This window comes from Misgurnus anguillicaudatus, chromosome 13 (genome assembly GCF_027580225.2).
Source record: "Misgurnus anguillicaudatus chromosome 13, ASM2758022v2, whole genome shotgun sequence".
Taxonomy (NCBI): Eukaryota; Metazoa; Chordata; class Actinopteri; order Cypriniformes; family Cobitidae; genus Misgurnus; species Misgurnus anguillicaudatus.
In genome coordinates, this window is record NC_073349.2 from 6,876,450 (window position 1) to 6,895,626 (window position 19,177).

The following is a 19,177-nucleotide window of genomic DNA, read 5'->3' on the forward strand; positions in this document are numbered from 1 at the left end:
ACCTCTGCATGTGGTTATGGGAAGCTTTTCAATTTGGGTAGGCCAAATCCAGGCGGAAATCCCCAAAATAGCCTCAGAGTGTAAGAAGTTAAAAGAATGAAGTCGTACGAATAAAAATGAATTAGCCACCTTGTAAAATATGTATGAATTGCCATGAGACAGTGATGTTGTTATTTTTTATAATAATCATACATTTCTATATGATTCACTTTGTAAGAATTAGCAAACTCATAAAATATTGTGTTACAAATACGAATTCCTGTGAGATCATGTTGGAAATTTAACCCAATTACATTGTTTTATTTTTTAATAGTTCTCCAAAACTGAAAATCCTGTCATCATTTTCCCCCTCATATTGTACCAAACTCATTGATTATTATTTTGGAAGAATAACAATACCTGCAGTTTTCAGATAAAACATACATACTCTAGATTTGCCACGTCAAGCTCGACGTCAGTGACAGTCAATGATGTCATGATGGTAAATACTGACATAACAATGGAAAGTTGTGCTGGAAGGAAAAATTTACAGTGAATGACAACATGATATATATTCATATGCCGTCAGTATACAGTATGTGTCATTAGCACACCAATTGTGTAAATCTAGTATGCACTAGTGAACTGCTATTTGAAAATAACAAAGTTACATTGTTTTTTTTTTGCCTGAAATGATTAACCCATTGCACAGAATATCATATTTCTGTCTGCGTTTAATGAATCTGAGCTTTATTTAAGAGCTTTGTTGTTTTTCAAGACTTTTTCTGACGCACATCACAGCTGAATTCTGCGTTATACAGTTACCACAGTCTACTGACCAGGAAATAAGATGATCACATAATGAAAGCTTTTCGTGTCATCCAGCTTTATGCAAATGAGTTAAATTATATGAACCTCAAGGACTCCATATCATAATACAACTGTCTGGTTCCCGAACCTAACAGTCATCTTAATGATGTTACAGAATAATACACCTCTATAATTGCTATGGCAGTTACAAGTAAAATCCCACCGAGTACAGACACAGACCAAAACATAAGGGGAGTGGCTGTAAGAACTCCATTACTGTTAAACCCAGCTGAATGTTTGACTAATAGAGATTTGCATTTTGATGACAGAAGGCAGGCACAATGTTTTTAGTATGTCAGTACGAGGGAGGAGGACGGTGGGAGGGGGAGAAAGTTTAGAGGATATAAAGGGGACAGATAAGGGAAACAGGTGTGTATAACAGGTGATGCATTACCCCACCCTCTTTTTCAGCAGTTACAGTGTATTCAACACAGTGTTTCTTACCTGTCGGTTGTGATACATTTAAATCTGTCTCAGCAACATCAAAAGGAAAGACATCAAGGTAATTTAACTCTCATTTAAAAAAGTTATCTAATGTTATGTAAACAAATGCAAGTTTGCTGACGTTGCTCCTAAAAGTTTTGGTTTTGATTTATTTCCTTGATTTTTTTAGGCTTTAACTTTATTTGATAAACAAATCTACCTTGTGTATTTTTTCAGATGCTGGCAACCCTTGAAAGTGTGAGTATTATTTATACTTCTATTTTTGATGGACTGAACAGGTTTGGAAAAAAACTGAAGCTAAATAGTAAATAAAATTAATTTATAAAAAAGTAAAGATCATAACAGATCAACTGTGGTATACTTGAATTGTTCCAGCTTTGTTGAATCTGAGTTTATACAACGATTGTCAATAAATGCTTTTCAAAAGAAAAGCAAAAAATAGTAATATATTTCCAAACCAGGTGAAATATTAAACATTAATGCAAACTATTTTTGCAAACTTTGCATTATATTTACTCTGCAGATATGCATGCGGTTCTGTAAAAAATACTTTGCTGCCTTAACATTTTTTGTTAAATCAACTCGGATTTACAAGTCATTTCAACTTACTATTATTCATCTTGACTAGAGATGAGTTGTTATAACTTATAAAATTAAGTTGACTTTTCTCAACTATATTTTAAAATATCTCTGTTGACATGACTTGTAAATCTGAGTTGATTTAACAAAAATGTTTAAGTATTTTTTACAGTGCATGGTTAAAAAAGTGCTGTAGCTGTTTGCCATTAACTTACTTTAGATTTAAATTTATGTTATTTACTGGCAACAGTTTGTTCAAAATTAAATGAATATTAAACATTAATATGTTTTTATCTTTACAGAATAAAACTATAAAATAACAGCCTCATGCAAAGCATTCTGGGAACCGAAAATGTTATTTTTCCTTCAGAGTTTGGTTCCCAGAAAGCTTTGTACGAGGCTGTTATTTTATAGTTTTATTCTGTAAAGACAAAGACTTGTTAATGTTTAATGTTCATTTAACTTTAAACAAACTGTTGCCAGTAAATAACAAATTTAAATCTACAATAAGTTACTGGCAAACAGCTGCCAACACCTGTAATACTGACATTTCTACCAAATTTATTTACTGCGTAACTCTAACAAACTTTAAAAAAAAAAATGTTGCATAGTTTGATGTGTTTTTATGGTGAAATTTGTGTATTGTAATGATGTAAATTCATTTACATGTATGGCCAAAATGTCCAAGGGCCTATGTATACGCTTGCGTGTTTACAGGATCTACTTTGTCTGTCAAAATAGATGCATAATGTAACCCGAAACTGTTTACTCAAACTCACGATGCAAATGTGTCCGCTGCAAACACAGTTTCACCCTTTATTATTACTTGGTTAGATATTCTTGTTAAAAAATTGTAAAACTTTGGATATTATAACCTACTTATTTACACAGCTGTGCTTTACATTTATAATTTTCTAAATTAGGCTACAATAAATTCTGTCCTGTAAGTTTAACATGAAACAAATTAAGGTACAATTTTTGTTGTTGCATCAACTCAGATTTACAAGTCATCTCAACCTACTATTATTTATCTTGAGTTGAGTTCTTATAACTACAGGTGAGTTGTTATAACTTATAAAAAATATAGTTGAAAAAAGTCAACTCATCTCTTGTCAAGATAAATAGTAAGTTGACATGACTTGTAAATCTGAGTTGATTTAACAAAACATTTTAAGGCAGCAAAGTATTTTTACAGTGTGTTGCAACATTTATACACTGTAAAAATATTTCTGCACTTACATTTTTAAGTTCAATCAACTAGGATTTACAAGTCATTTCAACATCTTGACAAGTGATACACTGTAAAAAATACTTTGCTGCCTTAAAATTTTTTGTTGAATCAACTCGGGTTTACAAGTCAGTTTCAACTTCATATTATTTATCTTGACTAGAGATGAGTTGTTATAACTACAGGTGAGTTGTTATAACTAATAAAATTAAGTTGACTTTTCTCAACTATATTTTATAAGTTGTGACAACTCATATCTGTTGACATGACTTGTAAATCTGAGTTGATTTAACAAAAAATGTTAAGGCAGCAAAGTATTTTTTACAGTGTGAGTTGCTTAATAAATCAAGTTGAATTTGCTTTAGTTGTGTCAACTTTATTTTATAAGTTACAGCAACTCATTACTAGTCAATGACTTGTAAATCCAAATTGATTGAACTTAAAAATGTAAGTGTACAGTGTACATAATTTCAGTACATTGTATAAAACGTGTATCTTATTCAGTGATGCATTGATGTCAAATGCACTCACTGTAAAACAATTTCTGTAGAAATTACAGTATTACTGTGGCAACTAGCTGCCGGTAACATACTGTAGATTTTACATTTATGTTATTTACTGGAAACAGTTTGTTCAAAGTTAAATGAACATGAAGCATTTTCAGTCTTTATCTTCTACAGTAAGTTACTGGCAACCAGCTGCATAATTACAGCAAATTTTTTTACAGTGAGTAAAAATGATAAAAAAAATATGTACCCTTTAAAATGGTCCTATATCTTTCAATGGATACAGATACATTTAGTACAAATATTTACCTTTGTGATGCTAATTTGTATCTTTTAGGTACTAATATGAACTCTTTAGGTGCTCTTAAGTTTTACTTTTTGAAAGGGTAGAGCCCCAGTGACAGCTGGGGTACATATTTTAACCATTTTCTTTCTGACAGTATGCATTCATGTACACACAGATTCAATATTTTCAAGATCTTGGACCCAGGGAAGCGTCATCAGGGATTGTGGATCTTGATGTGATTGAGGAGTACCTGCAGGAGCACTCAGTGGAGGTGATGTCAGGACCATGTGTCCAAAGCAGAACTGAACAGGAGCACAGCATAGCAGGTGAGTGTTTGGAGGGAAGCTGAGGGAAAACCCACTTCTGTTATTTTTAAGCATAGTGTAAGTGATTTTTCAGATCATTTGGTACAGGAGAGTCCATGTCACAGAAAATATAAAGCATTGTTTAGTTAGAGGAAGCTGGTGGAAAACTAAAATAAGCACAAATGTCAGGGCATGTCAAAACATCCTCAGGAACCAAAAAACACCCCCGACTTAAAACAGAGGTTTTAAGTTGAACAGAGAAAAATTCCAACAGTGTGATTCAGTCTGTGAAAAGGTCACAGCTAACGTCATTTTTCTTTAAAAGCCAGTTGGATATGCACTAAAGCGAATTCCCTATTTACATGGCGGAGTTTGTACGCGGAAAAACTGTATGCAGAGGAAGAAGATCATAAGTTTAAGATTGATTTAAAAATAAGCATTTTTATATATTCAATATGTATGTCTAAGAAAATCAATAATAATCTTTTATATTTTAATACTTTAAATTTTCATATTTAAAAATGATTGTGTGCTGCTGCGCATCTATGTGTGTAATAACACGCGTTGTCGTCCTGTTTATAGGTGCATATTACTACACTGTTAGACTTTTTATTGTATAAATGCGGTAATCCAGTGAGTTACTGTAACTGCCCCATTACAGTACCATAACTGTACATGTTTTTTTACAGTATGCTGCCTTTACCGCAGTTCCATTTTACAGTATTATACCCGTACTGTAAGCTAGTTTTAAAAAATCTATTGTCTTGAGGGGAAATCGAACCCAGGTCACCCATGCCATAGGTCCATAACCCTACCACAGTGCCACAGAGTCACTTAATAAAGGTTACTCGCTATAATCCCCAAGTAGCCTCTTCTGTCACTCTCCCGACACTCCGAAAAAGAGAAATCTTGACATCACTAGTGTTTTGAAGTCTTGAGGTCAAATTCAAATCTGACGCTCAAGCATTTATACATAATCCCTTTCTTGTTTCTATCTACAATTCTCAATAAATTATTTACACTGCTGAAAAACAATTCACATTTTGAAATTTGCTTCACTGCTAAAAGCATAACAAATAAAGTGTATTTTATTTCATAGATATATTTTATTTTTATATGCTTTTATAACACTGTTTTATTCAACTACAGTAGCACTACTGCTGTTGTTTTACAGCAGTCTACCGCAAATTCAAAACATACAGTAAATCACTGTAAATTAAATGTCAATACCCATAATGCAATGCATATTACAGTAATGAACTGGAAGAGAAAATGATGGTATTTTACTGGGCATTTTGTGGTAAGAAACTGTAGAAATTACTGTTAAGTCTAACAGTGAACGCGCTCTTTAAATAACAAAAACAGTATTGCGCCATTGACCTCACACCAGGTTTTAGTTGGTTAATGGCGTAGTTTATTTTATTGGCGAAGTTTATTTTAGTTGCCTCAAAATAACAACCCGCCAACAATGCACCTGAACACACCTCGTTTTCAGACCAGAGCGCCCATGGGCGCACAAATGGGTGCAAATGCATAATTTAAACAATGTGACCCTAGACGTGAAAAAGATTAGCCTAGAAATCTAGACGCACCCTAGCGGCCGCAAAATATATTTGCTGCCAGGGTTTAGTCTAGGCACTCACAATACACTTAACAACTCCAAAAACCAAAATTTGGTCAGGCCAATCACATCGTGTGTAGCGTCTGTGGGGCGGGCTTAACATGATGACGACAGAGCTGCCTGCGACGGTTCCTACTTGAAAACAAAGAATGGCTGCTGCTGCTGGCGAACAGCTTTCTTTTGAAGCGGCTTTGGCCGCGACTCTGGAGGACTTAGACTTATGTTTTTCTTTGAGAGAAGAGCAAATAACCCTACTGAAGTCCTTTTTAAGCAAGAAAGATTTGTTTGGAGTTTTGCCGACTGGTTACGGTAAAAGTTTGATATAACAATTAGCTCCACTGGTGGGGAAACGCAGGGGACTCATACGTCACCTTCTTCGTTGCTCTGATTGGTCATAGCGCTATCCTATTGCGTACAGAGGCATTTTGAGGGACAACCTTATATCCCGCCCCTTGCATTGAGCCGTTTGTGTGAAGAGTTGCCAGACCTTACATCTTGATGTAGGTCTGGCTAACCAGGCTAGAAAAAGATAACTGTGTCGGCTAAAACTAGCAAAAAACACTTCTGTTGCGCATTGCGGTGCATTGCGCCGGGTGTATGATAGGGCCCAAAATCTTACTATTTAACATTAAGAACATTCGGTGAAAGTATAGCCTTGAGTAAGGTCATTTAAAAGATTGAAATCGATGTAAAATCAATGATTTTATGCTCCAAATCACATTATTAGATTATGAGACTTTATGCTTCACGGGGAGGGTCACAAACAGGTTTCTTAAACAATTCCCACATCCGCCATTGATCAGACCTTAAAATGTTTAGTAAAACTACATAACCTCAAACAAAACCAGCTTCCGAAATTGTTTGTTGATTGTATTGTATGGAGAAATATTTATTGATTTCTTTCTACAGAGAACAGTTGGTCCGGCCGCTATGCATATGAATGGCATTATGGTGGAGTAGCAGCGACAGAGAACACACATGAACAGACCCATCAGCATCAGTCGTGGCCCTGTCAGTCCAGTCTCAATGAATGGGTAAGTCATGGTGAAATAAAAGAAGTTTGGGAAAGTCATTAGTGGTTGTTGTTAATAGCAATAATCTGTTTTTTAGGGACACTGCCAGTATGACAGAAACCATTGCAGTGATTCAGATTCGCTGTCTACCAGCTCTGGCTGTCAAGAATTCCCACCGTCTCCGAGTGCAGACGGGAAGAGACAGATGGTGTGTGATTCCTTGGCTTATTCGCCACTCTCGGGTAAGACATGGCATTGTTTATCCATCAATTGTCCTTTTGTCACCTAAGAATGATTCAGTTTTGCGAATTTGATTGTTTGGACAGTTGAGATTCACATATTCGAGTGAGTCATTTGAACCACTAGATTCGAGTGAATCATAAGGGTGTTATTTAGCCTGACGTTGTCATACTCGATTCTAGTCAGAATTTGAGTCTGAAACCGCTCCATTGGGCTGGGACTATGGAGTGTGTTTCAACCGAACTAGGACGAAAAATGTCTCTGCACTCAATTGGATTGACCTCCAACCAATCAGAGCAAGCCAGTGTGCGACGTATGTTGAAATGGCGTCTTTTGCAGCCTGGCCGAACTTCTAGTTATTTCACTACAATGACACTAACATTATGATTATGCTAAGTCTGAGTTAGCGAACGTACTTTGACACCTACTATGTTTACAACATTTCATTCATATCACAACATTGTGAGTTATTTACCAAGTCATACAGTCAGACTATCCCTTACCATTCGTAAGTTAGATGAACTTCCAAAAAGGAGCTGGCAACAACCGCTAGTTATATCCACGTTGTCATGCACGCCGAGTTGCCCATTTTCATTGTGTCCCATCTTCTTAGCGACCATCGGAGTTAGCTGATAAATTAAACTTTGCCATACATATTTTTTGATCAACAAATGTATTGATCGCGTTTCTCTGTTCCTCTTTTAAAATCAATGCGCTGTCAATATCTTCTAGAACAGACCCAATGGCATAATATTCTTATATAAATTCTCCAGGGGCAGCCGCCTGTGTTGTAAACGGATTCAACGCAAGCGCCCTTTGGTCACGTGGTTGATTACGTTACTGTTGATCATCTGTCCATCATCGTATAAAGCCCTCCCTGACAATTTGATTGGTCCGACAGTTTTTGTTTGAGCATAGTAGCGCCACTACGGAGCGATTCCAGACCTAATTTCCCCTGCCTACAATGTGTTTTGGCCGTTGCTAAATTCGGCTGGCACCCAGGCTAGGGGTTATTGTTTTGTCTATGGGGCCATTTACATGACAACAATAAACTGTAAAGATTTTTGTGATTACATAACAAGGACCTATTGGAGTCCTGAAAACGCATACTTGACGGGTTTCAAAGTGCAAGCTTTTAATAACGATGCCTTGTTGTCCACGTGTAAATTACGTGAATGTGAATCTGTGAAAACTTTGACGTTATGTTTTCATTCAGTCTATAGACGGTTTCAGCAGTAACAGCATAAACACGCGGCTTTCGTGGTCATCACGTAACTTCCGGTAAACTCTGCGAAGAATAAATAACAACAACGTCCTTTTAAAGTAGTTTATTTATATAACAAGCAAAATAAACAACACATAGATTACATAGGAACCCAAAACATTTGTTATTTTCGACGAGGAATTTGTTTAAAGGTTCAGTTTCAGCAACTATTCAGACCATTAAACAAACAGAAACCGGAAGTAAAGTTCGGACCAGATGCTTATCGCGTCACCGCACGTACGCCCGATGAAACGGTCTATAGGTAAGTAAGAGTATAATCAAAACAACAATGGTGTCTTACACTGTAAAGAAAGCTGCAATGCTGCGTGCAAGTTTAATCAAATTGGTTATGCAAGTAATTTAAACTTAATATTTTAGGTTTTTAAATGGTAAATTGTTGATATAACTTTATTTAACTTAATTTATGTAAAGTAAATTTACGTAAAACAAAAACTTGTGTTGATATTGATTTTTACAGTAGACAGGACTGTGTTTGTGCTATTCAAAAAGTTTTTTTAACTTGAAAGTTTTAAGTTTATTAACTTTAAGTTTTTTAACCCCCTCTCCAAGTTTACAAAATGACACTACTTTATAGTCTAGGGTCACTTTCATTGTGTGTCTAAACAAAACTGCTCAATGTTTTCACCATCTTGATTGTTTGTATTTAATTGTTTATGTATGTGTACAGCACTGATCTATATAAATGACTGGATTGCGCATGACGTCACAACTGTGAAGCCACCGCGCCGCCATGTTGGTATACCCAAACGTTCTATTAAATCAATGGACGCGATCAGATTTTAATGATAAAACATCACTTCACTAGTCTTCGTTTTTATATCTGAAGTTACCCTGTACATTATTACAACACAAACGTCCTAAGCATGTACATAGTTATTTACTGAAAGTTGTACATTTTAGTTTTTAATCAGTTATTATACATTAATCTTCATTACAGTATCAGATCAGCAGACAGACCGCAGCAAATTTAGTATTAATGACAATAAACGTGCTCATTCTGAAATCTAAATAAATAATCATAATTTGTACCATATGTGCATGCAATAATTTGCTGGTTTTATGTTATCTAAAATGACAAGTTACCTCAACTTATTTAGAGAAATAACGCTGACCGTGTAGCTGAATGTCAAAAAAAACTTTATTTATACCCGTGTCATTAACAGAACGCAGCAGACACACTCACCTTAACGGTTTTTTATAAATCCATTTTCCTGCCCGATTAAAGCATAAACATTGCAAATAACACCAGAATTAACAGTTAATTTACGAACACATATCCTAAAAATAATCTTGCGTGACTGATACGCTGTAAAGTGGGTGAATTTAAAACATGATTTTGAATGGAAGTCAATGACGCTCTTTGCCGGTTGGGTATACCAAGATGGCGGCTCGAACTCTGCGCTGGCTTCACCTCACGCTGTTACGTTAAGCGTTCTATGCGCAATCCAGTCATTTATATAGATCAGTGGTGTACAGTTATGTTTTAGAGTTGGATCAACTTAAAATAACTTAACTCATTTCCCGCCATTGACGAGTTATCTCGTCAATTAAGAGAAAATATTTGCATGAAAAATCGTGTTCCTAATGAGTTTTTATAGTTATCTGTTATACTGTAATCTGTAAAATTATCCACTAGATAAAACCCAATTTATACAAAAACTGAAGCAAAAAATTATTTATTAATTTTATACTCCGTGTATGTTTTGATAATCATTCTGAATCTGATCTCTAACTAATATTTACGAGTTTATAAACAGATAAAAAATAAAAATAGGATAAACGTTTTTTTCCCATTTGTTTATTGTTTGTTTGAAAGCTGTTCAACAAAAAATTCACTTTAATTGAAGTAACTTTCAAAGTTACTTTTTTTAAGGGCCCTAACAATCTAAGCGCATTGTCTAAAGCGCACAGTGCAACGTCTAAATGGGCTTGTCCGAATGAACTTTTGCTAGTTTAACGACGGGAAAAATGGTTTGTGCGCCGAGCGCATGGTCGAAAAGGGTTGGTCCTATTTTTTAATGATTAATGGGAGTATTTTGGGCGTAACGTGCAATAAACCAATCAGAGTCTTAGCTCTCATCCCCTTTAAAAGCCAGTTGCGCTGGCGCTATGTCTAATCCCTATTTAGATGACGGACTTTGTAAATTAAAAAACTAAGCGGATGAAGAAGATCCCCAGTTTAACATTAAATTTAAATAATTGTGTATTTTTTCACTTGGATTGAAATTGTTATTTTTTCATTAAAACTTTTAAAACCCGTTTTCTTTTAGTCATGGAAGTAAAAAAGCAAGCTTTTAATTGCTTTATATGTATGGCTATACAATATCATCAAAAAATAATTTACCTGTACAAGTATGTAAGAAAAGGTTTGTACTCTAAAAAGACTTTATTTGTAACAAACAGGAGATAAAGAATTTACAAACGGCTCTCAGCACGTTTCAGCACTTGGACAGCGTCAGTTTTTTTTTTAAGCATTACTTAAAAATGTTTCTCATCTCACCATATCCGCAGGTACAGAGTCATCATATACACTAAATCCGTGAGGTAGCATTTAAAAAAAAAAACATTTATAAACAGATACATTTGTTTAAAGCAAAGCATTTATTTACTTACCAGACTACAGGTGATGCAGCTCTTAACGCCTTTAAACGTCTCATAATTAGTCCTCATTTATGTCCAAGAGACTCAATAATAATCTTTTACATTCAATCATTTAATCTTTCATATTTAAAAGTGTTTTTGTGCTGCATTCATGTATGTGTTAAGCAATGTGTTAAGCAAACCTGCGTTGTCGTCCCGTTTAGGCGCATATTACTAATGCACTCTTTAAATAACAAAACAACATATTGCGCCATTGACTTAAACTTTAGAGCAGGTTTTTGTTGGTCAATGGCGTAGTCTATTTTAGTTGCCTCAAAATAGCAACGCGCCAACAATGCGCCTGAACACACCTCGTTTTCAGAGCAGAACGCCCATGGCCGCAAACGGGGTGCAAAAAAGGGGGTGCAAATTTGCTATTTAAACAACGCGGCGCTAAACATGAAAATTATAATTAAGCAGGATGGAAACTAGCAAAAAACACTTGCGTCACGCATTGCGCTGCATTGCGCTGGGTGTAAGATAGAGCCCTAAGTCTTCACATTTTACAGTGCAGAAGAATGCATATGTGTAAAGGAGTAAAGTGTTACTTTACAAGGTCTACCGGCCTGGTACATGTAATACAGTTGAATTAGTCATCTCTGCAGATCTGTGTAAATGCGGATGCGTTGTCGTGTGTATGTGAAATTTTTCATAGATGCAAAGGAAACACTTTTTTCTGTTTTTCACTAAATCGTTGTCATGTAAACATTTGGAACAAGTTACACAGTTTTTGTCAAATTTTATGTAGTTTATGGTTTTACCATGTTGCTCATTTTCAACTGATGCAAACAATACAGTAGAAAACTAGTGAAGTTATCGTTTTATGAAATAAAAAATTAATAAACAATACAATTTTTTTTAGGTAAAAGAAAAGAACGACTGTTTCAGTTCTTATATGAGATGCTACAGACACCAGATATGCGGAGCTGCATTTGGTGGGTCCAATCTAACAACGGAACGTTCCAGTTCTCCTCCCAAAACAAGGAAAAGCTGGCGGAGATGTGGGGCCGACGCAAGGGCAACCGGAAGACTATGACGTACCAGAAAATGGCGAGAGCCCTCCGAAACTACTCCAGAACAGGAGAGATTTGCAAAGTCAAGCGTAAACTCACCTATCAGTTCACTGAGAAAACACTGAGGGGACTTCAAAACAGTTCTCAAAGATTCATGGGTAGTTAATCTGGCATCCATACATTGAATCAATTTCTCCTAACTGGGAAAATATCAACAAATACAGAGTATTTTATAGACTATAGAGGATGGTGTTGCCTCTGTTACGTTCATGTTCTTAATGCAATCTGGGCATATGAAGTGATTATCAAATATTATTTGGTAATTGAGACTTAATTGAGACGGGAAAATGTTTGATTGTGAATAACAGGGATCATGTTTGAATGACAGGTGAAGAAATTGATTTTTCAAATATGTAAATCTAAGGATTGTTGACCTTTACTACGTTGTATGTAGTTAAACTGCTTTTGTGTTTTGATATTTTTGTGCTAATATTGACTTTTCAATCAAATTGAAATGTACCTGACATGCCTCAATAAAATTTTTAATAGCAAAGTTGCAAAATTTATAATATTGATAACATTTTTACATTCAGACAAACTATCCATTATTGATTTGATCGAAAACCCCCAAAATGTAACATCTCTTAAAAACTTCCTCAGTGAACCATAGAAGAACCATTTTTGTTTTTGCTACTTTAAAGAATCATTCAGTCAAAGGTCATTTAAAAGAGTCATTTTTTACTGTTATACAATTTAAATAAACTTCTATCACTACAAAAAGCCTTTTTTAAACAGAAAGGTTTTCAGATGGTAAAGGTTCATTAAGGAAATATTCAGCCAGAAAAGGTTCTTATGGCATTGTGAAGCATCTCTATTTTTAAGTTCTTGCAGGCCATGACACAAAAATCCTGGATAATATTTATCATTGGCATTTATCATAACTTTGCACAGTAATCGTAAGTTCAGTAATGTCAAACAGTCCATGGTATTGTCCAGAAAATAGGTGTAATTCAGTTTCCGGTGACTCAGAAGACCACATTTACAGACACTTCTATCCAAAGGGACTTACAACAGAAAAGAAAACAATAAAGTGATTCATCTGAGGGAGTAAACTAATTTTAAAGACAATACCTATTGAAAGAGGGACCTTCCGATAGCCCGCGCAAAGGTCATCATGGGTTCAAGCCAATGCATAAATGTAAATGTAAAACTTGCCATACATCATGATGCATGTATGATTGAGGAAGATCTTTGAAACGTCGCAATAAATATTTTGTCTTTTCTGATCACCTTTTTGTCACATTAGCAAATCTTTCTTAATTTATAGCTTGTACTAACAAATTATCTTATCTATGTTTAAAGTCTCCCTGTAGTCAGGAATTTTATCAATTAAAACTCATCTTTAAAGGGACACTCCACTTATTTTGAAAATATGCTCATTTTCCAGTTCCCCTAGAAGTAAACATTTGATTTTTTTACCGTTTTGGAATCCATTCAGTCGATCTCCGTGTCTGGTGCTACCACTTTTAGCATAGCTTAGCACAATCCATTGAATCTGATTAAACCATTAGCATCATGCTAAAAAAGAGTTTTCAATATTTTTCCTATTTAAAACTTGACTCTTCTGTAGTTTCATCGTGTACTAAGACCGACGGAAAATTAAAAGTTGTGATTTTCTAGTCTAGGAACTATAATCTCATTCTGGCGTAATAATCAACGACTTTGCTGCTGTAACCTGGCTGCAGCAGGTGTAGTGATATTACGCACTGCCCAAAAATAGTCCCGTTTGGTTACTTTCAATAGCAGGAGACTATTTTCAGGGGCTGTGTAATATCAACCTCAGCTAAATGAATTTCAAAACGGTAAAAATCAAATGTTTAACTGGGAGCTGGAAAATGAGCATATATTTTTGTGGAGTTTCCTTTTACGCATCATAATAGCATATGTAAAAGTTTTAGTTCTTTATGCTTTAAAGGGGACATATCAAGTGCTATAATTGGGTCCCCAGTGCTTCTATCAACCTAGAAAATGTGAAAAAGATTAACCCAGTAACTTAGTTTTGGTAAACCATTCATGTGAAAAAATAGGTCATTGTAGGCTGCTATTGTGATTTCAGAATAGGATAATACCGCCCCTTAATCTGCACTATCCAACCACGGCACAGCCATTTAGTACAGAGAGAAAGAGAGAGAGAGAGAAAATAATTCACAGAACAACTTCAAGTTTCAACTGCAACAAACCACAATCATTGTGATCAGTGTTTGCACTTCATCCGCTCATTTGCATTTTAAAGGAAACACCCAAAAACGGCACACTTTTGCTCAGGCCTACAAAGTGGCAATTTTAACATGCTGTAATTAATTATCTGTGGGGAATTTTTAGCTAGAACTTCAATTATGCACTCTGGGGACACCAAAGATTTAGTTTACATCTCATAATATGACCCCTTTAAAACAGCTTGAATTTAACTCTACACCATTGCCTCATTCAGTATATAGACGGTTTCATCGGACACATGTGATACACGTCTGGATCCGAACCTTACTTCCAGTTTCGTTTTTTTTAATGGTCTGACTATTTGCTAAACTGATCTCTTGAACAAATGCCTCGTCGAAAATAACAAATGTTTTGGTTTCCTAGGTAATCTATGTGTTGTTTTTGTGCTTGTTATATAAATAAACTATGTTTAAAGAACTTTGTTGTTATTTATTCTTAGCGGAGTTTACCGGAAGTTATGTGGGGACTGCGGCAGCCGCTTGTTTATGTTGTTACTGCTGAAACGGTCTATACGGATCTATGAATATGCTAATTAGTCCCCGCCTCTACTCAATTACACAGCTCTGACCATAGATATAAATGTAAATAGATGCTACATTCGGCTATGCAGCATACTGTATATAATATCTATGACTTGAACTTCTGATCCACGTGTTAAACTGTAGCCTTTCGATGTGATTGATTACTTGTTTGTGACATTGGAAACCAAGGTGTTTTTTTAAACCGCGGGAATAATACCGTCTTTGGTTTTATGGAGAAAATACTCATTTGAATGATGAGTTTGCACATGGCTTGTCTAAAAACATCTTAAAAACACCAAACAAAAATTTTTCCCACAGTGGGCCTTTAAACTTTTTAGTTTCACATTCAAATATGACTGCATGTCAAATCTTCAAAAATCACTGGTTTTTGCGTGCCTTGTGACAAAACACGCATATGACTAACTAGTCACGAGGTACGCGAGAACCAATGACACTAATTCAGAAATTTTATATAAAATGAGCAAATTTATAATAAAATTGTTTAATATGAAATGTTGATATATGTGGGATAGCATGAGGGAGTACATTTTCATATCTGAATTAGCAAATTCTTTAAATTGTCTTGTTTTTTAGCATCTCCCACTGAAGGTACAGTATTTAGGTAATCCAGCAGGTGGTCAACAGTCTATAACCTGTAATACACTGTCAGATTGAATAGTCAAATAATGATCCCTAGCTGTTTCTGGGTCAGTAGGCTACTCTTGCCAAAAGTACACCATTGCACCAAATGAGTGCCTCAAAAAAACGTACCAAATTGGTACCAAATATATCTGTACCTAAATAGTACATATTAGGGTACACCTAGTGTACATGTCCATTAAAAACAGTAATAAGTCCAATACAATAGTATACTGTTTTATAAGAGGAGTAAACAATGTGGTATTTAAACAAAACAGTCATTATATCTGAAAATAAATATATGATGATATACAGAATAGTAAACATTACATTACAATGACATTAACATAAATCTAAGCCCTTATGCAAAACTGAGGCCCTGTGTATAATGTATAACGTATGTGCAGTATATTTAGTTCTTCAAGTTCAGACAGAGGTCAGACGTGCAGACCCTCATCAGAGTCTGACTTCCAGCCCTATCAGTTTTCATCAGCCCACCTGCCTTATATTTTTCATCTCTATTCTTTTCCAGTCTGTTGATATCTCGCATGGCTCATTACTTAAGCATCGATAAACCTCAGTGTGATGATGGGCTCACACAGATGACAACTTGTGCTCTGCCTCATGGCAGTTTACAACCAACCCACCGCCAGACTCCTCCGTACGCATATTCACAACATGGCCACGTATGCAAAGCATGTGTACACTTGAAAACCGTCCCTGCAACAGAACTGTTAATCATCGACATGAGGAAAAAAGATGTTTGTTTATCAGCTACAGTACAGAAACTGATGGAGCAACGCTTTAATTGACAACCAATGCAACCATTTGAACTTTTATATACCTAACCTAAAAATGAGCTTCACATGTTAAATTAATTTGATTTTATTCAATACATAAAAATAAAATATTTAAAATTAGCATGTTTAATACATCAGATGAGACTAACAAAAATAAATGTATACACTCTCAGAAATAAAGGTACAAAAGTTGTCACTGGGACAGTACCCTTTCAAAAAGGTACACCTTTGTACCCAAAGGGCGCATATTAGTACTTTGAACTGCCAAAATGTACCTTTAAAGGTACATATTTGTACCTAAATGGTACATATTAGGACCTTTTTTAAAGGGTACTGCCCCAGTGACAGCCTCGTACCTTTATTTTTGACAGTGTAAGTTACAACAGGTAAAAATAGCTCATTATTGTAACAATCCTAGGTCACCACTTTTAACAGTGTATTTGCTTTGTTAAGGTTAATATACAACTTTTAAAAGATGTACATGTTAAAAAAAAATAGTTGATTTTGATTTGAAAGTTTTACCTCAAGGTGGCATAAGTGGGTCTTTAGAGATGGCATGGCAATAACATTATGCTGTGTATTTTATAGTTTACACTAAAAATTGTCTTTGTAAAAAATGATTGTGATACAGTATCTGACTGTAAACAAAATTTAATGCAACATTGTTGTATGATGACTTCATTACATTACTGCACGTGGTTACAGTAAGCTGGCATTGAGTAATTGTGTGGTAGTTAAAAAAAACTTTTTGCATTTAAAATCACATTTTTCCAGTTGATTTGTCACAGTGAAAATGTTGAGTCAAGCCCATTGTATCAAGGTATACGGATATTATGTGCATTGTATTCTGTTTGTTATGCAAATTAGGAAAATGCAGTATAGGCCCAGGAATTCCATGCATATTAAAAATGTAGACATACAGTTCGCTCATTTAAAGGTGCAGTGTGTAAATTTTAGCGGCATCCAGTAGTGAGGTTGCAAATTGCGACCAACGGCTCAGTCCACTGCTCACCCCTTGTTTTGAAACGCATAGAAAAGCTATAATACCCGCCACTGGAAACACATGTAATTGACGGAGACAACTTAGTAAAAAAGTTTGTCCGTTAAGGGCTTCTGTAGAAACATGGCGGCACAAAATGGCGACTTCCACGTAAGGGGACCCTCTTTGTATGTAGATAAAAATGTATGGTAAATAGAATGGTAATAAAAACATAACAGTTCATTATAAAAAGGTATTTTTACACCCCTGATAATATAGTTTTGTATATTATTTTGCATTTCTGTCAAGAGATCCTTCTAAAAATGACACACTGCACCTTTAAACATTGCATAATCTACAGCAGGGGTCTCCAACTTGTGATCATTTTAACCACCACAATGGTTAAAATATCCTGGAAAGCTACTTTTTTGATACAGTCTACTCAAAACTTTTTTGTTTTACTTTACTTGTTGATATGTTTTATCATTGTTTAAAATGTTAACATACATTAAAGAAAAAAATTGTAATAAATAAATATAAAAATTGTGGCTATTAGCAGAATGTGCTTTGGCGGGCAACTCACAGACTCCATGCGAGCAAGCTGGTGCCCGCAGGCAACATGTTGGAGACCACTGATCTAAAGATTATTGAAACCTCCCAGCATCAAATATGCTCTGCAAAATTTCCATAATCTGGATTGTAAAATGGAGTTTAACATCATTGTTTTTGTCCGCCTGCAAGTGGAATGATGAAATACAGATGTGCATAAAATTGTCTGTTTAGAACCAGACTGATGAGTGGAAATTAGACCCCAGAGATGCCTACTGAAGATCTGTATGTGTTTGAGACCAGACCAGATGGTCACAGACCTTCTTATATCCATCTTCAGATTTTGCTTCTTAACTAAATCCCTGTTCATTTGTTCATCATGGTCTGGATGAGCTCCTCCTTGACGCAGCTAGCTGTTTAGGCCGTATGATTCTGTCAGCCCATTTTCTACTTTGTGGTGTCTCCGGTCATTGTAGATTTTCTGGTGGGAGCTGTCAATTGTGTGGTTACCATCTTTTTTATTAAATATCTTCTTTTGTATTCAACAATATAAAAAATATACAGGTTTAGAACAACTTGTGGGGGAGTAAATGATGACAGATTTTTTTTTTTTTTTGGGTGAACTTTCCCTTTAATATATAAAATTTACTGAATGTTTACAGTACATGATTGTTAATTATGGCTATACAGTATTTAAATGTTCCATAAACTATACATGCTTTTACTGCCCCCTTTGCTTACAGGTACAAAGAAATAGCCATTGGGATGTGTTCATATTTATTTATTTCAACAGGGACAATGTGCAAAAACATTAATTAAAGATGCCGTACACCAGATTTAGCTTAAGCTGGTTTCCATTTGTAGTCCGAGCAGGTGAATTACAAAATATAAGACTTTTATAGTTTGCTGTGTGCATGTGTTGGCTAATTTCCTGTCTGATTGTTATATTTTTATATTATTTTAAACTGTGTACTGAAATTTTGAAAGTAAAATAGGACACTTTTAAAACTCCTGAGCTATAAAGCTTACTGTGCATGCAATTTTGACCACCAGGGGGCATCAAAAGATTTTTAAAAGTTCGCTGTAGCGAGCTACTGTTGGTCACAAAAAATAATGCTGGTACAAAATAATGTACATATTATAAATATTATATATTAAATATGATAAATATTAAATCAGAACTATATATGATAACAAAACAACAAATGTAATTTTATTGTTAAAAAAAAGTTGTTCTATGTTTAAATAACAAAAAGCATTTTATATTATAAATGTATATACATAAAAATATTAGTTGTTATAAAGAGTTAATCAATGGTTAATAACGTTGCCACAACTTTTTTTAAAGTTCGTGTCTGTGTTTGACATTCGATATCTCAATCCGAAGGCTGCAGCCTCCGGAG

The 19,177-nt window shown here is 35.0% G+C and overlaps 1 protein-coding gene across 1 annotated transcript; it reads left to right on the forward strand.

Moving 5' to 3' along the window:
* The first annotated feature begins 1,202 nt into the window (after positions 1 to 1,202).
* Positions 1,203 to 12,571, forward strand: LOC129431196 (ETS homologous factor). The gene is made up of 6 exons (XM_055188961.2): positions 1,203 to 1,351; positions 1,510 to 1,530; positions 4,068 to 4,218; positions 6,728 to 6,852; positions 6,929 to 7,073; positions 11,859 to 12,571. The coding sequence occupies exons 2-6, from the start codon at positions 1,510 to 1,512 to the stop codon at positions 12,173 to 12,175; spliced, it is 759 nt and encodes a 252-aa protein (XP_055044936.2). The 5' UTR covers positions 1,203 to 1,351; the 3' UTR covers positions 12,176 to 12,571.
* The last annotated feature ends 6,606 nt before the right edge of the window (positions 12,572 to 19,177 follow it).

Excerpts from the sequence above, each read along its gene's own strand:
- LOC129431196 (XM_055188961.2), top strand. The coding sequence starts at position 1,510 with ATGCTGGCAACCCTTGAAAGT. Across the intron at positions 1,531-4,067 it reads TGCTGGCAACCCTTGAAAGT|ATTCAATATTTTCAAGATCT; the intron begins GTGAGTATTATT and ends ATGTACACACAG. Across the intron at positions 4,219-6,727 it reads ACAGGAGCACAGCATAGCAG|AGAACAGTTGGTCCGGCCGC; the intron begins GTGAGTGTTTGG and ends TTCTTTCTACAG.